Source organism: Dicentrarchus labrax, unplaced genomic scaffold (genome assembly GCF_905237075.1).
Source record: "Dicentrarchus labrax unplaced genomic scaffold, dlabrax2021, whole genome shotgun sequence".
Lineage (NCBI taxonomy): Eukaryota > Metazoa > Chordata > Actinopteri > Moronidae > Dicentrarchus > Dicentrarchus labrax.
In genome coordinates, this window is record NW_026136712.1 from 13,506,175 (window position 1) to 13,527,724 (window position 21,550).

General features: G+C 39.5%; 1 protein-coding gene across 1 annotated transcript; it reads left to right on the top strand.

Annotated features, from left to right (window-relative positions):
- Positions 1-1,719: 1,719 nt before the first annotated feature.
- On the top strand, positions 1,720-21,142 carry LOC127373113 (integrin beta-3). Its single transcript, XM_051417214.1, has 15 exons — positions 1,720-1,944; positions 2,459-2,544; positions 3,184-3,388; positions 3,571-3,823; positions 5,852-6,014; positions 6,239-6,400; positions 6,524-6,619; positions 7,468-7,557; positions 8,179-8,313; positions 9,658-10,102; positions 15,491-15,713; positions 15,797-15,897; positions 16,182-16,301; positions 19,336-19,502; positions 20,085-21,142. Exons 1-15 carry the CDS (start codon positions 1,794-1,796, stop codon positions 20,151-20,153), a joined length of 2,466 nt encoding a protein of 821 aa, XP_051273174.1. The 5' UTR covers positions 1,720-1,793; the 3' UTR covers positions 20,154-21,142.
- Positions 21,143-21,550: the final 408 nt, after the last annotated feature.

Here is a 21,550-nt window from a genome sequence, read left to right on the forward strand (position 1 = left end):
TCTCACTGCCATGCCAACAGCGCTCAGCTGCAACTTTCAGCTCAATGAAACAATCCCAGCAAGATGCAAATAAAACACGATTGTTGAGCAAAAAACTAAACGTCCCAAAGAAAAACATCCCTCAAATAACCAGATAAAAAGGATCTTTCCCGTCACTGGCCCTGAATTGTTGAAAACAGCTTGATCCTTGGAGTCAAAACACCATCCATACAGTCCGGGTCAGAGGATTTAACTTGAATATTAACCTTTGACTGTGTAACCAAATTGAAACGAAGACGGAGAAAACTTTTGCTGAACCTATTATCTAAATTGTTATTCTATTATTACTCTAGATGATCTATTATTAATATAAAATTGACCACTATATCACTCTGTTGTCATGGCTATAAATGGACAAGCGCTCCCTCACTACTTGTTAACAATCTCAACTACTTGTACGTGTTTATCCCTCCAACAGCCTCACGCACCAGTCAACCAGGCTTCAGTGTTCATAATCATCTTTAACCAAGGCCAACATTTTCAATGAGTCAAATTTAAAGAATATATGATACACACACATGCAGATGCATCATTCATAGACTCCCAAAGGCTCTAGAGGCCACACATTGTAGGAAAGTGCCATCTGGTGGATGTAAATGTTACTACAACCATGAACACAGTAGTCATGCAGGGTGATTGGACTGTTGCAGGATAACATCCTTCTAAACTAAAAACTATGTGTAATTGAGCAATTATTACATGAAAACATATAGAATCAGTTGCACAGCCATTGAGATTCAGACTAATAGTAATATATTATAATAATAAGAAATAATAATATTTATTTTAAATAAAAGTTGTAGTCGACTGTACCTTGGTTGAAGGGTTCAGCAACATTTATGTCACCAGAATTGACCCGAGCATGAATCAGCTGTTCCTTTCCTCTGTAGTGCACAGGAAAACTGTGAGGGGTAGAAAAGAGCTGTAATTACTGTAATTATTAAATTGTGAATAAAAACAATATTTAGCCTGTAGGAAACTACCACTTTGATTAGTCTACATTTGCTTGAGGCAACATTTTTGCCAATTAACAGTCCTCATTTTAAGTCAGGGCGGTTAGAAAGAAATAAAAGAAATGCTGTTAGAATTTGATATATATATTTTACAAACAACAAGATATACTGAATGAGAACAACCTTAACTGTTCTGTTGCAATGTTTAAATATTTCATTTAATTCTTCAACACATTTTTGAGTCATTATTTTTTTCTAGTATACCCTACAGCTAAAATATGTAGACCAAAGAGTGTGTCCGTGACATTTGTCTTTACAGTTTATCTCCACTAGTGGGCAGTGTAAGCTAGTGCTACCTCTTATAGACTACAGTTAATGCTCGCTTTATAGTAAGCCTATTAGTTATTTGCATAGTACAATAAAGCCTACACATTTTAATGCAGTGTTTGAACTAACATAAAGTTTGTTTACTGTGTAGATTTACTTTTTCCAAAATATAATCTCTTTTTCTTTTAATTAAAATGTGCTAATATGGATATTTCTATGATATTTTACATTATATCCAGTGAGATATTCAGTAAAACAAACTTTTGACGGAGTACAGAACAACATGCCAGCGGCTACTAGCACATGCTTGATGCTCAGACCTTCCCACAACCAAAATAAAACCTCACAGCTTTGGATGCTGCACCTTTTCCCGCCCCCCTCCATTTAACAGTTTGATAATGAGAGCTGTAGATGCAGAGTAGGGGGTGTTGGCTTTAAGACATTTGACTCTATTTGGAGTTGTGTCCATTGCAGATGAAGAAAGTTTTTTTTTTTCTGGATTCTTTTCTACAGAGAGCTCGTTGGCAGGCTCCGTCCTCGCAGAGAGCCCGCACCAGGATGGGTGCTCTCCCGGCGCTAAGGATATTATGGATTCTGATCTTTACTGGAATAACAGGAGTCTGCGGTAAGTTGTCATTTTTCTGGTCTTTTTGTTTTCATGTTTTGCCCGTGTAGCCAAGAATATGTTGCAGAGGAAGACACACGATGCATTTTGGGCAGTCTTGAGACTAACTCCACAGAGACATTGAAAGGTTGTTCTCAATATGTCTGTCCTGGAAACATGTCCAATTCAGGGTGTTGGTGATATTTTATTGTAATTTGGCACGTTTTATTCTTGCATTTGAGGGATAAGTAATGCGCAAAGACGCACCATGTGTACCTATTAATAGTTTTAACATCTGAAAACCTCTCAGATTCACTTGGCCAAAATGATCTAACTTTTAAATCACACTCTGTATATTTAACTTGTTCTCCTTGGTCTTCATCTTTTTACTGAAAAATAAACCAAAAGTTCACCCAATAGTTGTTATTTTAAGACTATAAGATAATTCACAACTAGGTGCAAAATAACACCCACATAAGGTAAACATGACCAATAAAATAACTTTTGGAGAAATAACTACCCTTTTTGGTTACAGGTTCAAACGTCTGCACCTCTAGAGGGGCCAGCACATGCAAGCAATGTCTGGCTGTGCACCCCAGCTGTGCTTGGTGCTTCCAGGAGGTGGGTTTGTTTTCCACTTCACTTCATTTAGGCAATGAGCGTTCTGCCAGCCGGACCGGTGCAGGGTGGTACAGATCCCCTCATCGGCCAAGTAATCTGGCTGGGAAGAATGCATGCAGATGTATGTCCTGAACATAAAATGAGTTCACTGCTTTTACTGTTTGATTCCTGGCACTTTAGACACAGTGACTGATATTGACTTCATGAGGATGTAGTCATATTTTCTGGATCAACTAATGAGCACAGTGATTTAATGTTGTAAAATTCTTACTGGGAGCCAACATACTCAACCTTACTAACTAAAGTGCAACATTTTCCCATGATGACTTCAGCCCGGATACTGGTTTACTGCTTAGACAGCGGTTGATGGTGTTCAGATAAGATGGACATTTTAATTTAAGGTGGTATTTGCCTGTAATTCAGTGTAAAGCAGAATGTTCTTGATCATTTCTGGACTTTCTCACCCCTGCCACAATTAAGCCAACATGCCCTTCTCTTTCAACACAGCTTTGTTACAGATGTGAATTCTGTAAATAAAAAACTATTCCACTACAGTTTAACTCATTGAAGTGCTTCCAGCAAGAATGGTGCTGGAAACTGACTGTTTTTCTGTATGAAATGTGTTGCCTCCTCTGTCAGGACTTTGGCCAGGGGGTTGCCAGTTCTTCCCGTTGCGATCTGAAGAGTAACCTGGTGGAGGCGGGCTGTGCCCTGGCAGCTCTGGAGTCTCCGAGCAGCAAACTGCAGGTGATCGAGGACCGGCCCCTCAGCAACAAGGCAGCGGGGGCCACGCAAGACGTCACTCAGATCAAGCCCCAGAAACTACACATCACCCTCAGGCCAGGTAGGGTTTACAATCTGTGATTGTGGGTTCTGACATACTGAAGTAAAGACAAATTTGATTGAATGGGAAGCTGTACAATCAAACTCTTATTTCTGCGTTGTTTATCCTATGCTGGGTCAAAAGAGCTACCAGTACCAGTAACATAAAGTAAAGCTTTTAAAAAAGATATTTCTGTTTTCCAGATGATGCCAAACGCTTCACAGTGAAGGTGCGTCAGGTAGAGGACTACCCTGTGGATCTCTACTACCTCATGGACCTCTCTTACTCCATGAATGATGACCTCTTCCGCCTGAGGACACTGGGCAAAGGCCTTGCTGAGGCCATGAACCGCACCACCAGCAACCTCCGCATGGGCTTTGGGGCTTTTGTGGACAAGCCGATCTCGCCTTACATGTACATCTCCCCCACAGAGGCTGTGAAGAACCCGTGCTACAGGTAAAAGATTGGCTTCATACAGTATTTGCACCCTAATTGACTGATATCCTCTTACAGTATTTTATCAACGGTGTATTATTGGACAAAAAAGTATATTATTATGACATTTACCATCAATTTCTAAGTGCAGTTCCCTTTTTCATTTAATAATCTTATGTCTTATGTTTGCTCAGACTTCCTCTGACCTCGTTGCTAATTCAGGTTGATCTATATTTTGCTCTGGTTGTATATGCCTTTATTTTTAAAAACATAAGTTCAAACCTCATAAAACAACAGAAAAAAAAGATTTTTAAAGGCATAGTTTGACATTTTAAAGAATACACTTTTTCTGTCTGCGAGGTTTCAGCCAAGAGACAATTAGCTTAGCTCAGCATAAAGACTACACTTCAGCTTTTGTAGAGATTAAACAAATTAGATATAATATGTTAATTATTGAGCTTTAGTGGTGCTTGTAGCCAGACTTTCTTTTTACCTTTAGACAAAGCTAGGCTACATTTGTCTGTTTCCAGTCTTCATGCTAAAATAAGCTTCATGTCCATTATATTTAACATAAGCAAATAACCCTGTTACCCAAAATGTAGAACTATTTCCTTTAAAAAAAAGTTGGCCACACTTAATGACAACAAGAACTTTAGGATTAACCTCCTTAACCTGTTTCCTCGTCTATAAATAAGTACCTAAACTGAATCCAGACCTCTATGTAATGGAAAGTTTAATTTAGCAGCTGCATTCTAACAATGTTTTACATTCCTAATATATACTGGTGCTGATGTCAGTGGTTGTTCATGTCTGCATGTGGAACTGAGAAGTAGCTTCATTATGCAGATGATGTCATTTTTGTGAGGACACCATTAAACACAGCATTACACAGTAAAAATGCAAGCAGACTCAGAGTCACAGCACTTGTTAAAGGCTTACAGTGGCTCCCCAGTGCTTGGTCAGCTGCTCTGAATCAGCCGCAGGTAATAATCTACCCGGAGAGTAAGAGTGTCCCAGTGCAAACGGCCACAACCCCACCCAAACGCTCCCAGTGAGATTGATTTGGTGGTTTAAGGTCTCTCGGGGTCATTTACTTACACACAGTCCAGACTCCAGGAATGTTTGGATAAAAGATAAGACAAGCGGAGAATTTCAGTCTAGTAGTGTACAATACAGAGAAAAAGAGGGGTTCATTGGCAGTTCAGTAGAGCCAAACCCTAACTGTAACTGTACTGATGAACAGGGGGAAACAAGTCTAGAGATGGTTGGTCTGTTGGTCCACCACTTTGGTCCAGCCTGAAATATCTTATCAACTATTGGATGGATTGCCATGAAATTCTGTACAAGCATTCATGGTGACCAGAGGATGAATCCTTGATGAGGTTTTGAGTCAAATGTCTCCACAACTACTGGATAGATTGCTTGAAATTTGGTACAGACATTTATGTTCAACAGGACGACCTTTCAAATCGTCCTATACTTTAGTTTATGACCAAAACGAACTGGCATCCCCATGAGACGCAGCATTTGCATTTAGTGCTAGCAAAAGTTAACTCTCAGTTAAGATGGTGAATGTGGTAAACATTATACCTAACATCAGCATGTTAGCCTTGTCATAGTGGGCATGACAGCATACTGACGCTAGCATTTAATTGAAAGTACCGCTGTGTTTAAGTATAGCCTCACAGAGTAGAATAGACGAGAGAGTAGAGCAGCAGAGTCTAGTTCGTTATTGTCATTGTAGGAACAACGACCTGGTGAAATACGGTAAAATGAAGAGCTTACATGTCAAGATGTCACCTGGCATGTAACTTAAAAATGAAAGCAGTCAGGTCTGATAATTACAAACCCAAATAACAAAACTGGGAAATGCACACAACTAAAATTATATATGTAGCCTTGGAAGACATCTTTAAATACATACCTCAAAATATCCCTATAATGAAGAATATCATCAATAATTGGCCATCCTTTGATAATTTTTTACAATGTTATATAAACAGATAATTGAACCTGGATCATCTTCATCATCATCTGTTTCATTGACAGCATTAACACTACCTGCCTGCCCCAGTTTGGCTACAAACACGTTCTGTCTCTGACGGAGGAGGTAGGCCGCTTCACAGAGGAAGTGAAGAAGCAGATGGTGTCCAGGAACCGAGATGCCCCGGAGGGAGGCTTTGATGCCATCATCCAGGCTGCTGTGTGCAAGGTGGACAAACAGACAGCATGAGGACACACTGTCTCACACACATTGTTTTACATTCTTTTTCTCTTCGGTCACACAGATACACACTCATAAACATTTCAAAAGAAGAAAAGCTAGATGATACAACTCAAAATAGTAGCAATCACAAAGAGCTTAGCCTTTACAAGTTGAATTAAATAGTTTGACCTTCTTTCCCTTTCACTGTTACGTGGTTTGATGGGAACTAGGAGCAGATCGGTTGGCGTCCCGGTGCATCCCACCTTCTGATATTCACCTCAGATGCTAAGACTCATGTGGCTCTGGATGGTCGTCTGGCGGGAATCGTGCAACCCAACGATGGGCAGTGCCACCTCAACTCTGACAATATGTACAGCATGTCCACCACCTTGGTTAGTGTGTACTGTATGAGTGTGTTTGGTGTGCAGACAGTGGACAGTAACAGTATGACTGAAAAGACATTTCAGTGTTTATGTGTGCATTTGCTAACCACAACGTCCGGTTATGCCCCACAGGATTACCCATCTCTAGCTCTGATCACGGAGAAGATGTCAGAGAACAACATCAACCTCATCTTTGCAGTCACCAACCCTGTGGTTGCTCTTTACCAGGTCAGGAGCACATTCAGTATTTGTGTCCGTTCAAAAAAGTAGATTAAGTAAAGGTTTTTAAACTGAAAATGAGAAGATGACAACTTCCTGGTCTCATCTTGAACATACTGTAGCGTTTTCGCTCAAGTCCTCCAAACCTCATTGGTTTTAAACAGAGATTCTTGGATCCTTCATTGGAAGACTGGAAACTCAAAAACACAATTATAAACTGCTCAGACAAACTTAGTTACATATAAACTTCCAAATTGGAAACACTGCTTAACAGAGAATTAGAGAAATATGTATCGAACCGTTATAGTTCATAAAGGAAAACGTATTTCATTGGCTAGGCATGAGTGACACACGCTTTTTCAGGGTATTTTCCATTTGTGTTTGTTTTCACAGCTATCTCATACCATGAAACCAATCAGTTAGTGTGACCTCTTCTCTTTTTGCATTTTTCTTGTCGTTAACTGTCAGTTTTAATGGTTAAGATGAAGGAAGTGAAAAAAAAATCCCCTTTCCGGCAGAAATATATCAGATCTACCAATGTCTTAGATGGTTGATGGTATAAGAACAAATGTTGAAAAAACATACAGACAAAAAATGGAATAATAATAAAATAATTGATTTATAATCAGCAAAAAATGATTTGAAGTTATAAATTATTTGGGAATTTACTGTTTATGTGAAATATTTCTGATCTATTTAAAGAGCCATTATGTGACATTTTGACAATGTTTTACAATATTTAGCAGTTACTGAGGGGTTTATTTTGTATGTATTTGACACTAATGAGACATTAGTGATTATTAATGGTTTATAAATAGTTTCACTGTGTCAGATGAGTCTGTCTTTCTGTCTTGCAGAACTACAGTGAGCTGATTCCTGGCACCACAGTAGGAACACTGTCCAATGACTCGGGCAATGTTATTCAGCTCATTCTGAAGGCCTACGCTGTAAGTGTTACACACACACACATACGCACACACACATCTCAGACTAGACAGTGTTTCAGATGATGTCATGTGTTTGCTGACACACCCACAGCGTCTGAGTCATACACATAGTCGAGCCAAAGTCTTCGTAGAAATTCCACAGTGGCCGAGGTGTGAAGTTGACCAAATGTGGGAAACTCCTGACTGTGTTTGATTGTTTATGTTTTATTTGGGTTTATTATTCAGAGAACAGGTGAATTAGCTGAAAATTCATTTTAACTTTAATCCTCGCTACTGCTTGGCGATGTGTGTACCGATGTACAAGCTTATGTACTAATATGTGCACTTATGTACGTACGTCTGCACACCCAAATTAATGTATAGGCTTACATGTATCTAGAGCAGGGAATTAAGTGTCATGTATGTAGAGAAGGAGAAGAAGACTACTTGAATTGACTTATACTCATAATTTATAACAGTCTTCAATGTGATTAGATTTTACTGATCCGATGATGAGCTTTTGGCTCAGCAATGACTGGATTTGAAACCTGACATGCAATTCTGGCCTCATGATGAAAGTCTATATACTCATGCTTCCATGTGTATGTATTCCCCATTGTTTTCCTTCATTGCTGTTGCCAGAAAATTCGTTCCAAGGTGGAGCTGGAGCTTCAAGGTGTCCCAGAGGAGCTGTCCCTGTCCTTCAACGCCACCTGTCTGAATGGAGAGCTCATCCCTGGCCTCAAATCCTGTTCTGGGCTCAAGATAGGAGACACGGTCAGACCATATTCCCTTTTTATTGTTGTTTATTTTGTTTAGTCTACTTTTGGCTCTCACAGTTCTACAAACATGTGGAAATGAAAACTTGTAGGCAGTTCAAACAAAGACTGATTTTGCCTTCATGGATTGTTTCATTTGAAGGATTTTCAGTGGGCTGATAAAAAAGGCTGGAAAAAAAATGTATGCCCATATTGTGTTTGTCGAAGAACTCCAAACCAGTGTTATAAAATGGTTGTTGTATCCATATTTAATAGTGTTAATACTCTCATTCTTACTTCTATTTCACTGTTGCACACTTAGAGATGCATGGCAAAAGGCATTCTTCTCAATAAGACACGTCTCCAATGATAAGTTAAAGTATAAAATATGATTAAATGTAATTTTATATTATTATTATATTAGCTTTCATAAGAAATAAGGAATAATCATTAAGCTGAGCAGATGTAGGGCATGTTTTTTTTGTATTGCAAGAAAACGGTACTATAAAATCCTATAAAAAACATTCTTTACCATCAGCCAACATGTCCTATCTCTAGGGGTTTAAAATGACTAAAAATAACATGTTATATAGTTCCATATACTATTTTTCACCTTTGTTTTGGTCTCTTTCCATTTCCTTTCTTGCTGCTATCTTATCTAAAGTCAGATTTTCCCCATTTCCTTGTGGTGTCAAAGAGCAGATGATGGAAAAAAGTGGATCAGCACTGTCTCTGATTTTGTCTTGTTTTCTTCTCTTTCCGTACTTCTTCTGCCAACTCCATACAGAGCAAAATCGCCTGCCTAAAGTTTCTTTATTTAGCATTTTTTCTTTATCACAGCCTCTTTGGCTCTATTCCCTGTTCTCTCCTCACTCCAGGTGACATGTTTTGGCCTCCACACATTTCTTTCTCTCTGCCTCAGCTCCCCTTATTTTTGCCTTATATGGCTGTCTCTCCAGATGTAGTAACTGCCCACTTTTGGACATTTACCAGATTTGGATACAATGCTGAATGAACAATTACTTTGACTAAATACACATGTAGGCATTCCCTGTGTCACTTCTTTGTGTGGTTTCCACCGATAGCAATTAGACAATGTTCACAATTTGAGTGGCTATTAAATGAACATTAACTGAACCATTAAAGTGCTGTTACATGTTACATAATTAAGAGCAGGGTGATAGAGTAGCATGGTTGTTTTATACAAAGTGCGTCTGTGTGTGAGTGTGTAGATAGTGTCACAAACATCTTGTTGCTGTCAGAAAAACAGATCTTTCTTGGCAAATTTAATTGCATCTGGATGCAGAATCTCTTTGCATGACTTGATTTGATTTTTAAATGTAAATTCCCTCCTCTCATCCAGGTTTCTTTCAGTGTGGAGGCCAGAGCTCGTGGTTGCCCCAAACAAAAGAAGAAAACCTTCATCATTAAGCCGGTGGGCTTCAAGGACTCCCTCTCCATCACTGTCACCTTTGAGTGTGACTGCAAATGCCAGACCAAAGCCCAGCCCAATAGTCCCAAATGTAACCACGGCAATGGCACCTACGAGTGTGGCATCTGCCTGTGCCACCCAGGTCGCTTAGGGCCACATTGCGAGTGTGCAGAGGGTGACTATAACCCCACAGAGCAGGACCGCTGCAGCGGACCCGCAGGCTCTAGAGGACCTCAGTCTGCCATCTGCAGTGGCCGTGGAGACTGTGTGTGTGGCCAGTGTGTGTGCCACAGTAGTGACTTTGGAAAAGTCTGGGGAAAGCTGTGTGAGTGTGATGACTTCAACTGTCTGCGCTACAAGGGGGAACTGTGCTCAGGTAAGAGCTAAAATTATTTTTAATAATATAATTATTATATCTCTTGTGTAATTAATTTATGTGAGCATCTTAAGCTGAATGAGTGGTGCTGAAACACTACGAGGAATGATAGATTAGAGACATGGGGCTGCAAGTTACGATTATTTTCATTATTAATGAACGCTAAACTTTTATATTACTTGATTGATTGTTTTGTCTATAAAATGTTAGAAAATAGTGAATCACATCATATCACAACCCAGAGTCCAAGGTGAGTGGTGGAGACAGGAGGTCGGCATGAGAAGAGCAGAGGTTTCGGGAAGGTTGAAGCAGGTCAGTGAGGTAGGAGGAGGCTTGGATCCGTGAAGGTTCTGGAGGACAGGGGTGATGTGGTCATGGGAGTGGGTATGGGTGAACAGCAGAGTTGTGGCTATATTGTAGTTTATTTAGGATTTTGGATGATGTGCCGTGTAAGATTATGTTGCATTAGTCAATTCTGGATGAATGGATGGATTCTGAAGTGTGGATGAGAGTTTCTGCAGCAGGAAAGGTGAGTGATGGCTGGAAAAAGGCAGTTCTGGTGATTTGGTTGACGTGGTGTTCACAGGAGGGGTTGCTGTCGAAAGTGACTCAGATGTTGCGGATGTATGGGGTGGGAGACAGAGTGGTGTTGTCAGTGGTGAGGCAGAGGTTGTTTGGGGTTTTGGTGAAGGAATTTGGGACTGATGATGATCATGTCTGATGAGTTTTAGGAAGTTGGCATGCATCCATAATTTGATTTCAGTGATGAAGTTTGTCAGAGTGGAGTGGGTCGTAGTGGTGATTTGGTAGAGATGCAGAGCTGGACATTATCAGCATAGCAGTGGAAGTGGAGACCGTGAGGTTACCTAGGGGGGGCATGTACAGGATGAACAGGAGACGACCTAGCACCCAACTCTGGGGGACACCTTGGGACAGGGGAGCAGTGGAGGATGTGCACTTGTTCTTACTGATGAACTGTTGTCTGTTTGTAAGATATGACCTAAGCCAGAAGTCAATTATGAAGCAACATTCATGGGTTCTTCTCAGCATTTGCTGCTTTTTCTTTTTTTTTTTTTTTACCATTCAGCATTGAATATTTTTGTGTTGTGGACTGTTCATAGGACAAAACAAGGAATTAGAAAACATAACTTTGGGCATTTTCTTATTTGCTTCCTTGCCAAGAGTTTGATAAGCAGATTTATAAGACTCTAACTCTTAACCATAAAGCTGGAGCCAGCTATTCGTTAGCTTAGCTTAGCTTAGCTTAGCTTAGCTTAGCTTAACTTAACGTTAAGACTGTAAACAGCTGGCCTGGTTCTGTCAAAACTTGCCAAGCAACACCTCTAAAGCTCACTAATCAACATGCTATAACTTTTTAATCTGCACAAAGTTTAAAATTGACATGTTGTGGCTATTCTTTGGCTGTGTGAGGTTGCCAGCTAGGCAAACAGTACACCACAAATAGCTGTTTCACCATCTCCAGTTTTTTTACACTAAGCTAAGCTAACCTGCTGCCTGTTGTAGATTTATATGTAAAAGAGACATGAGGCTTTTAGCAAGAATAAGCATATTTCCCAAAATGTTAAACTATTCCTTTAACATTATTTTTACACCTCATACCAGCAATATGGGTACAATTTAAAGGTGAGGGAGGTCAAAATGACCATCATGAACATTGTGCATGTCTGTGGTAGACTTTCAGAGAAACGCCCAGGACATGGGCTCCATTCACAATAAACATATGGTGTGCTGTGTGCACCATGTGTGAGTGTAAGCTCGGGTTGTATGTTTGTGTCAGCCATGCCAAGCTTTTGTACCACAGAGTTCAACAGGATTCGTGCACAAAGAAAACTTTTGCAAGTTTGACGGTAGCCTCCTCCAGTCAGAGCAGACTCTTGCTTTTCTGAAAGTTTCTTTATTGTGGTGAAGATTTTTAAACAGTGGGAATGAGTTTGTGTTTAGTAGTTGTTAAGGGCTTTAACTCAGGGCCTCATGTTCCCCCTCCTCCTCTTCTAGTGTTTAAGAGACCGTATGTCATAAAGTCCAAACACATGATGTTACCCAGAGGATGTTTGTAATTAAGTTATTATGAGCAACTTTTCAGTCTGGGATTACCTGTTTAAAGTAGGTGATAGACCATACATAATCATGTTGTCAGTCTTTTTCTAATAGCAGTTATTTGCTCTCAGTACTGACAAAAGTTATACAAGTCTGCTCAAGCAGAACAGACTTTTTTGGATTCAGCACCATTTATCATTTTCAGATAATTCCTTCGTGTCATATCGTTCAAACCCTAATTATGAGCAGCCAAGTGGGAAAAACTGTTCCCGTCAGCATCATGTCAGTTGTGGTTGGAAATATCAGGGTTTTCTAACAGCTACAATATCTCCCACTTGGCAAAAAGAACTACTGAAGTGCTAAAACTGCTATCAACATGGAGCCACCATAATGGACCTTCAAAACCCGAATATTAACATATTTAAAGTTGCTATACATTGTTTGTTTGTACCTGCTTTCACTCAGTAATTAACCATTACAAATACGTAACGCACCAACCACCTGGTGTGACTACAGTGTTAGCAGTGTGGTAACCATCTTGGAATAATGCGTGGATGCTCCCAAGTCGGAATAAAGGAAGGCATTCCTGTTTTTCCCATTCTGCCCATTTTGCATGGATGTAGCACAAGAAGGCTATACAAGAAGCACGTAAGGACATAAGAGTGGCATTATTACTCTTGTGTAACTCTAAAAAAGATACTGAATAAGTGTACTTCCCTAAATCTTAAACTATTCTGGTAATAATGTCAGGATTCAAATGACAGAAAGAGAGACACAAAGAAAGAATTGAAAGAAAATGACCAGAAAGAGGGATCACGGATAAAAATTTACAGAATGTTACATTGTTCGATTCCTATTTCAATTGAACAGCGTTAATTGCATTGAGCACAGTTTTGGCACAGGTCGCTCGCTGCCTCAAGCTTCATCACATTAACAGATCTCATATATCACTCAAACCCCCCCCTCTGTTGCACTCACAGAAAAATGTTTTGCTGTAGTCCCAACAGCCCATAGATTAACATGAAAATACCTTACAGCTTACTCATTGGCTAGTGTGGTGTAATGAGGCTAAAAATAAACCCATGTTTGGTCAGAAAAGGGCCAAGTGGGAGAGAACTGGAAATGTTCTGTGTGCTCGTGTGTGTAAAACATGGTCTGCTGTTGTCTTGCAATACCTTATTCAGTGCGAGGAAAATAGTCTTATGTTCTTCCCCCACAGGATGGTCTAATTTAAAGCCAGCCGTCTTGTGGTCAAGTGGTAATGACAGTTTGTCCATGGTTCATCTTTTATCCAGTCAGACTGTTACAAACAGCTTCCTGTCTCATTGTTTATCTGGGCATTGTTTTGCAGCGATAGACCACAATGTTTTCTGCATTGTCATTTACTTATTGGAATGCACCCACACACATCACACATACGTGCAACAACAATAATAACAAAAAAACTGCACTCGCACACACACAGTGGATCATCCAGCCAAAAATAAAAGCATTCCAGACACCACAGGGCACACAATGAAATGAGTTTTAGGTCTCTAACAGTTGCAGAAATATGACTTGTCACTTCTGCTTTCCAGTATTTGGGACTAAAAGTCAGGAGAGCCAGACTTCCAGAAATACAAAATGTCTTAGCAAGACATAACACTCATTTTTCATAATGAATAATTGAATTAATTAATAATTATACTTGCCACCCGTAAATACAAACCTGGTACTGTGTAATGTTGGCTTGACTCTAGCCAGCATGGTTATTCAATAAGAGACTGTCCTGCAGCCGAAAATAACCAAAATACACCCTGATGTGTTATTCACTTAATATCTTAGTGTATTTCGGTATAATGAGCCATCAGAACAATGGCCTTGAATATGGAAGCATTAATGACAAGGCAAAGGTGGAAAATTTCTTTAGAGAGGTTTTTAAAATGTTCAAAAAGTTCAAGCATGTCATGGTAACAGGCAGAGTATAACAAAGTATGACACAGGCTTGTGGTAAATACACTCATAACCACTTAACAAGCTATGACCTATGTCATTACAAACTCATGCTGACCAACCTAACATTGTTCAAACCCATAGAACTTTTTTTAAATTCTAAGTAATTGAGTAAATCAGTAACTAAAATTTATTTTTATAGAGCTTTACAGAGGCAATGTACAACAAAAGGCAATAAACAACAAAGGGAGGCACAATGCATAATAGAGTAAAGCGGTGTAAATATATCATATATATATCTGTGTGTATACGTGCGCACATGTATACACATACTTACACAGACAAACATAGACAAAGCATAAAACATATATAAATATATATATACACACACACACACACACATAAAACACAATAAACAAATACACCATAAATACATAAAATGCAGACGTGATGCTTGTATGTTACCCAAACTTCTGTTTTGTGTCTTCAGGAATCTACAGAAAACCACAGACTGTAAGGGTGGGGGCAGACCCAAATTCTTCCCAAAATGTCTAAAGATATCCCATGTGTCAGGCTGAATTTGGGGGAAATATGTGTCAAATGCTGCATAATATTTCCATTTTATGGAGTCATGAAGCCATAAAAACACAACTCACTCATCATTGAGCTGTAATGAACAGTTAGAACAGGCTGATACTGAATATATATGGAAAAACTGACCCTACCCTAACATACAGTTGTATGTTAAGGAGCTCACACTTGCTTATCATGTTATTAAAAACTTAATATAAACTCATATTAGCCTGTTAAACTCACGTTGTTTTTTTATTTATTGCACAACAATTGAAATTACAACCATGTTAACCACTAAGCACTCCAGCCTTTTTCCTCCCTCTTTCCCAACTCCTGCCACACCCTCAGTTTCACACACAATCTCACTTGGTCACATTGTCCTGCTCCTATTTATTGTTTATTTGCTTACTCTTTTTCACTCTTCCAAAATTATACTAGTAAACAATGTTAAAATATGTTAAACTCCAAACTAAACCACAAACATTTTGGCGGCTTTGTCACCACATATTCTCACGTCACACCTACAATAAGGACTATAAAGATAACAAAAATTTTAGGATGAACTGTATGAAAATGTGTATATATCATATCACACACATCCAGTTTAAAGGAATGGCAGCTTGAATTGCATACTTTGCTCAATGTAAGTATTATATAATTTCAATAAAAGGACCAGTGTGTAGGATTCAGTGGCACCTAGTGGTATAGTTGCAGACAGGAGCTCCCTCGTTTCACCATCCCCTTCCAAGTGAGAAGGAGAGACAGTAGCCACAAAACATTGTTCAAGTTATAAATGGTGTTTTTTTATCTTTCCTTCCCGCTCAGGCCATGGCGTCTGTAACTGTGGATTCTGTCAGTGTGCACCAGACTGGCAGGGCGAGAACTGTAACTGCTCCAGACGTACTGACACCTGTATGTCCAACCTGGGCTTGCTGTGCAGCGGGAGGGGCCAGTGTGTGTGCGGGGCCTGTGAGTGCACACAGCCTGGTGCCTACGGAGCCACGTGTGACAAGTGCCCCACCTGCCCTGATGCCTGCACCATGAAAAAGTGAGTCTGCACACAGAGACTTCTCATATTCTGTGTCCAGAGAGTTACTTAAAATGAGCCGATTGTTGTTTTTCTTCTTAAAGGGAGTGTGTGGAGTGTAAGTACTTCAAGAGGGGCAGACTGTTTGAGGACAATACCTGCTCTCGAATCTGCAAAGATGAGATTGTGCTTGTGGATGAATTAGGTGAGAAACCCAGCTGATCCAAATTCCAGACAGAAACATTTTGGTACGACTTTCTAATAAGGCACAGTTTATACAGGGTTTTTAAGTAGTAACTAAGGCATTATTAATGATTAATAAATAATTTACTAATGCTTTATAGATGTGTGAGAAGCCATTATAGTCCTCCCTTTTATAGAATTACAAACCAAAAAATGTGTGTGTTACACTGCTTTCTACAGATTTTACACACGTGAAAAATGACACGTCATAAGTAACTTATGAACCATTTTCTCCTGATTTTCCAGTGCTCCATGATACAAATGCTGTGAACTGCACTTACAAAGATGAGGATGATTGCGTTCAGCGTTTCCAGTATTATGAGGACGCCAGCGGCAAATCCATCTTGTATGTCGTCAAAGAGCCAGGTAAGACATATCCATCATACAAGGATACCTGAGCTAACAAACAAATATTTGAAGCTAAACTGAATATTTTTGATTTTAATAAGGGATCAACTAACTATAAGGTGTAATTTGAAAAGAGCTGCTCTTAGTGATGAACCCACAGACAATTAGCACCAAACTCTGCATTTTTCCAGTGAGCTCATTATTTTGGTTGTACTGCCTCTTCCGGTTTTCATGAACCTCTTTTTCAGACAGCTTTTTCACAGCACTACCCAAGGACCCACTTGAAAACGAGATGGTTCACCTCAAGGGGTTTATCCTTCCAATAAATGTCAATACATGAATAACACCAGGCGGAACAGATGAAGTTAGCAAATAGCTGGTGAACACAGAGGAGTATAAATCGGCCAGCAGAAGTCTCTAGTGTGCTTGCTCTATGGGCCCCACAATGTGGCGGCATATGCGGAAGATCTGGGTAATTTTATACTGGAAAAACTTTTTGGGCTTCATGCTCCACTGAGCAGCTTCCATAACAAGGAATGGAGCCCTGCCTCCAACACTGTATAATACACCCATGGTGTAATCAGACAATTGTAGTAGCCAAAAAATTAAGTAACTGTCCTGGGCAGAGCGGAGAGTTGTTATTGTACTGTAACTTATAAATATGGTTACAATTATATGTGGAAAAGATAGACAGTAAATGCACGTACTGAATAGATAACAAGGATAAAACCAGAGTACAAGTTGTCACTTCCCTCCTGCATGCCCTTCATCTGCTTGTTAAGTGGCCAAATAGAAAAAGTGTGGGGCGGTAAAACAGCCTTTAATGACCACCAGTGCCCGCAGAGAAAGTCTGTCCCTGGGTATGCCTTTAATGAATGTGTGTGTTTAATTTAGGCACAACTGGATAGCAGAGAAGTACACCAAAATTTGCCTTGAACACAGTGCACCCCGCCGTGTCAAAGAGGGTCGTAAACAGCTGCCCAGGTCCTCTTGGAACCCGCTGACTCTACATATTCTCAAGAGCAAAGCAGGAGAGGGAGAGAGAGGAGACTAAGTAAGCAAAAGAGAGGGATAGAGAACATTTTAAAAAGGAAACATGAAGCTGTGTTACGAAGGAGAAAGAGGCGGAGAAAATGGTAAACACCCCAAACCAAAGTTGACTAAGCATTTTTGTACTTCAGAAGTTACCTAATAATGTTGGAGAAATAAGCTTTACATGATTTGTATATAAGCCATAAGGGTAGCCGCTGTAGGGATCAAAAGGGTCAGCTGAAGAGCAGGAAATAGAGGGAAATAGGAAGGAGGATAGAGGAAGAGGGGTGAAGCTTTGATGTCGGCTGTAAAAGTTCACCTTGGTTGCACCACTTTGTTACCCAACACTACACACGCTGTATATATTTGCATGCAAGCACGCACACTAGATGTATACATCCAGCCCGCCCACAAGTACACACACATATAGACCAGATGGCTCTTATCACTGGTGGCTAGAAGTGTAAAGGTAAGACATTTTTGCCAACAGTGAGAAAATTGTTGCCAGACTTCGGTTCAAGCTCCCTGCGACCAAGAACACAAATATAAAAGTGGTGCAATGATATTAAAGGCAAGTCTAGCTCCTGAAAATATGATTTTAAAACATATATATATTTATAAATATGCATTACGAAATGTGCAGCAATCACAATTGAAGCGGCTATGGTGAATATTTTTATATTAACAACAGATCACATGACTTATGTGAAAGAAGTTGCTGGTAGTGATCCACAGACTATTCTCAACTCTATCAGCTCTACTGAGATTAATAGTGACCTTCAGCAAATTGTTTCGGCTTCTAGCCTACAATTTTACAATTTTAGTTCACTCTCACCGCTCTTGTGTCTTTTTCAGCCAGCGTTAAAAGCTTTCTGTAAGCCACCCGGCGTCAAAACTCAGATGAGCACAGTTATCAACTAGCAGGTGAACAAAGTGTTGCATTTAGAGCCCAATATTTCTTCAGGAAGAATTTTATTTTAAAGCTTAAAACTCTGTTAATCTGCTTCATCTTGGCTGCGTGAGTGTGGTTTTATCAACCCACTACCATCCCACTTGGACTCAAGTATTTCTAAATTCCGATTGAAAAATGTCAACTGACTACACTGCAAAACAATAAGCAGGAACAAGAAACACAATAAGCACAGAAAAGAAAAACACTGAAAATGTAGACTCAATTATTCCTAGTAAGATGCTGACTGAGAAAATACTTTGAAAAGATTTTAGCTTAGAAAACATCTGTTGAGAATCAGTTAAGCCTGGAAACTAGAGGCCAAACTAATCACTGAACTAATGAGAGTGTTGAGAAGACGAAGGGCCTTGTTTCCTCTTGAAACTCTTGAACCTTGCAAACAACTATTTAAACTAGATGTTGCAGACAAAACATGAAGAGTGATTCAGTAGGGCATAGCCTCTTTACACACAAGTTTATTCAGAAACGTATTGGATGACTAATTTAGGAGAGAGTTTTCCGGAACAGCTAATGACGGGAAAAATGGCTGAGGAGAACAAGTAATGTGTTATTCCAGTCTGACTCTTTGAAAGTGAGTACTGTCAGTCATCTTTTGTACAGCCTTCTTGAAACTGTACAAATCAAATTCCTATTTAGTTTTGCCAGACCACAACGAGGGCAGGGAGATTTGTGGCCTGGCTGTGTGAGGTTGTACTGTACTATTTTCCACTTCGGCCCATCCTCCTCTTTGCTCTTTGGTATCACCACTGCCACTGTCATTCTCTTGCATCACTTCAAATAATCTGATTACTTTAAGAAAGCATTCCTGAACCATACCAGCAGGTTTTATGCCATATTACCAGCATGACGGTGTCTTCTCAAACTCAAAAGTCATAGCATTTAGCAGAGGAGTGGGCTGCAGTCAAAGAACCATCAAACCCGTGTGAGTGAAAGAGGAGATGAGGAGGAAAAAGCATTAAGGAATCACACTTCCTCTGGCCTAGCTCCCAGCTTATCTTCCTCTATGTGTGCATTTTACTCATTGCTTTATCTCTTCCTCCTTCCATCCAGACTGCCCCAAGGGTCCAGACATTTTGGTGGTGCTTATGTCGGTGGCAGGAGCCATCTTGTTCCTTGGCTTGGCGGCTCTGCTTATCTGGAAACTGCTGGTCACCATCCACGACAGACGGGAGTTCGCCAAATTTGAGGAAGAACGCGCTCGTGCCAAGTGGGACACGGTCAGTGAATTTAGCACGAGGCGGCGTGTGTGCTTGTTAACACGCTAAAATAAAGATACTCTTTTTGAGGCAGTGGTTTCACCAAAACCCCCTTCCTTGGACTCACACACACAATCACGCCTGCCCCTTCATACACACACACACACTCACACACAGAAAGGCCACACACGCAGTCTCTCGCTCTCATTTTCTGAAGATGTTTTTTATTATTTTTGTAGCATGCTGTTACTCTCAGCAGAACAAAAGGCAGCCAACGGAAGGGCTGGGTTTCAATTAGCTAACGCTAATTAGCCTTTACTGGTAATAGGCCTCAAAAACACACCCGAATCCCGAAGGCCTGAAACCGCAAATAATCACGGTAGTTTTGCTCAGTGAGTAACAGAATGCTCAGTGAGTAACAGAAGTGAAAACATAAGCAATTCAAGTTAATATGTCTCTAAAATATAAGATCCCAGAATAGGAGGTAGGTCATTAAATGGAGTATTTATTTTTTAACTTTAATTTTCTGTTACACAACTTGAATTTATTTTGTGTCTGTGAACCTAACCTTAACTTACGTCTCTATGTGTATTTCGTTAACAGGGACACAATCCTCTCTACAAAGGAGCCACATCTACCTTTACGAACATCACATACAGAGGAAAAGACTGATGCTACTGAACAAGAGAGAAGGATGAAATAATGGACTTTCACACTCCTTTGTGAGAAGGCACCGAATCATGTGCAGGTCTCTACTGTCACAAGACAATAATTAATAATTATTTGTGTTTGTAAATATGTAGAAATTCTGAGGACACATTTTTATCAGGGATTTGTCATAAACACCCTCTTATACTAAACTGATAAATAAATATAATTGTTTTCATTTTCTGTGATTGACAAAAAAATGTAGGTTTACCCAAATCACAAAAAACATTCTCCCCTACCCACAAAGTCCTGCCATGTATATTAGTTTTTATTTATTTGCCCACACATTTAGATATCTTTGGGGCAACTGTAACGTCTCTTTTAAGTAACAAATATTCTGGTTAACGCACAGACCTTGCTGTGGACAGTTTCATTATTTTTATACCTTTGCTGGAAAATAGTATCAAAAGGAAACTCAAGATCTGTCGATTACTCTGAATATCTGTTTCAGAGGCAGATAAAACCAAAACTATCCACATGGCTGGATATCACTGAGGCTAAGTAGGACAGCATATTAAAAAGTGATGTGACTAAACTTACACTTTTGGTAAGTGGAAGAACAAAAGGGCAGATAAACGTAAAAGGAAAAAAAATAATAATTTCCTTACCACAATGATGGGATTTCCTGTTTGTGGTATTCAGTGGAACTATGACAAGATAAACTGTCTATAATTAAGTCAAGTGACATGCTGGAGATATGTGGTTTGGAGTAAACTGTTAATTTACTGAAAACTGCAGCTTCCTGTGTAGTGTTTTCTCCCATGTATGAAATCTTTACAAATGTTTTTTTTCTCCCAACATAAGAATTTGTGACTTTTTTTTTTATTGTGGTGAACTTTGCAACAACATGAGGTATCCAGTTTTCAGATATGTAAGACCAAAGCTAGTTTAAAAGATAATTTAAGAACTTTATTACAAGGGTGATTAACAATTAAAATGACAAATGAATGACGCTTTATGAGTATTAATAGTTTTTTATATGATAAGTAAATGTAAATTATAAATTACTGATGTTTAAGTTACAGCAGGGACTGATTCCTACTGTTTTTGTGTTAAAAGTTCAATGCTTGATAATGTGAGCATCCTGAAACTCCATTTCACCAAGACAGACAAGCAGAGTTGTGACTTCCTACAATATGCATTGTCTTTACAGTCTGCAGTGGCAGTGTTGCCTTTAATAAGCTTTTATTACACTCGTATTACTTCATGTAGACATACATTTTGTTGGTGATTTGTTAAACAATCCGCCTACTCAGGATACACATCATTAAACATAGAGGGCTAAAATAACTGATGCATGAGGGAAAAGTTGGGGAACAAAGGCAACAAGGATTTTTAAGTTAATGACCACATTTAAATAT

Coding starts and splice junctions, on each gene's coding strand:
- LOC127373113 (XM_051417214.1), top strand. CDS start 1,794: ATGAAGAAAGTTTTTTTTTTTCTGGATTCTTTTCTACAGAGAGCTCGT. Junction 3,389..3,570: donor ACACATCACCCTCAGGCCAG/GTAGGGTTTACA, acceptor TCTGTTTTCCAG/ATGATGCCAAACGCTTCACA. Junction 6,620..7,467: donor CTGTGGTTGCTCTTTACCAG/GTCAGGAGCACA, acceptor TCTGTCTTGCAG/AACTACAGTGAGCTGATTCC.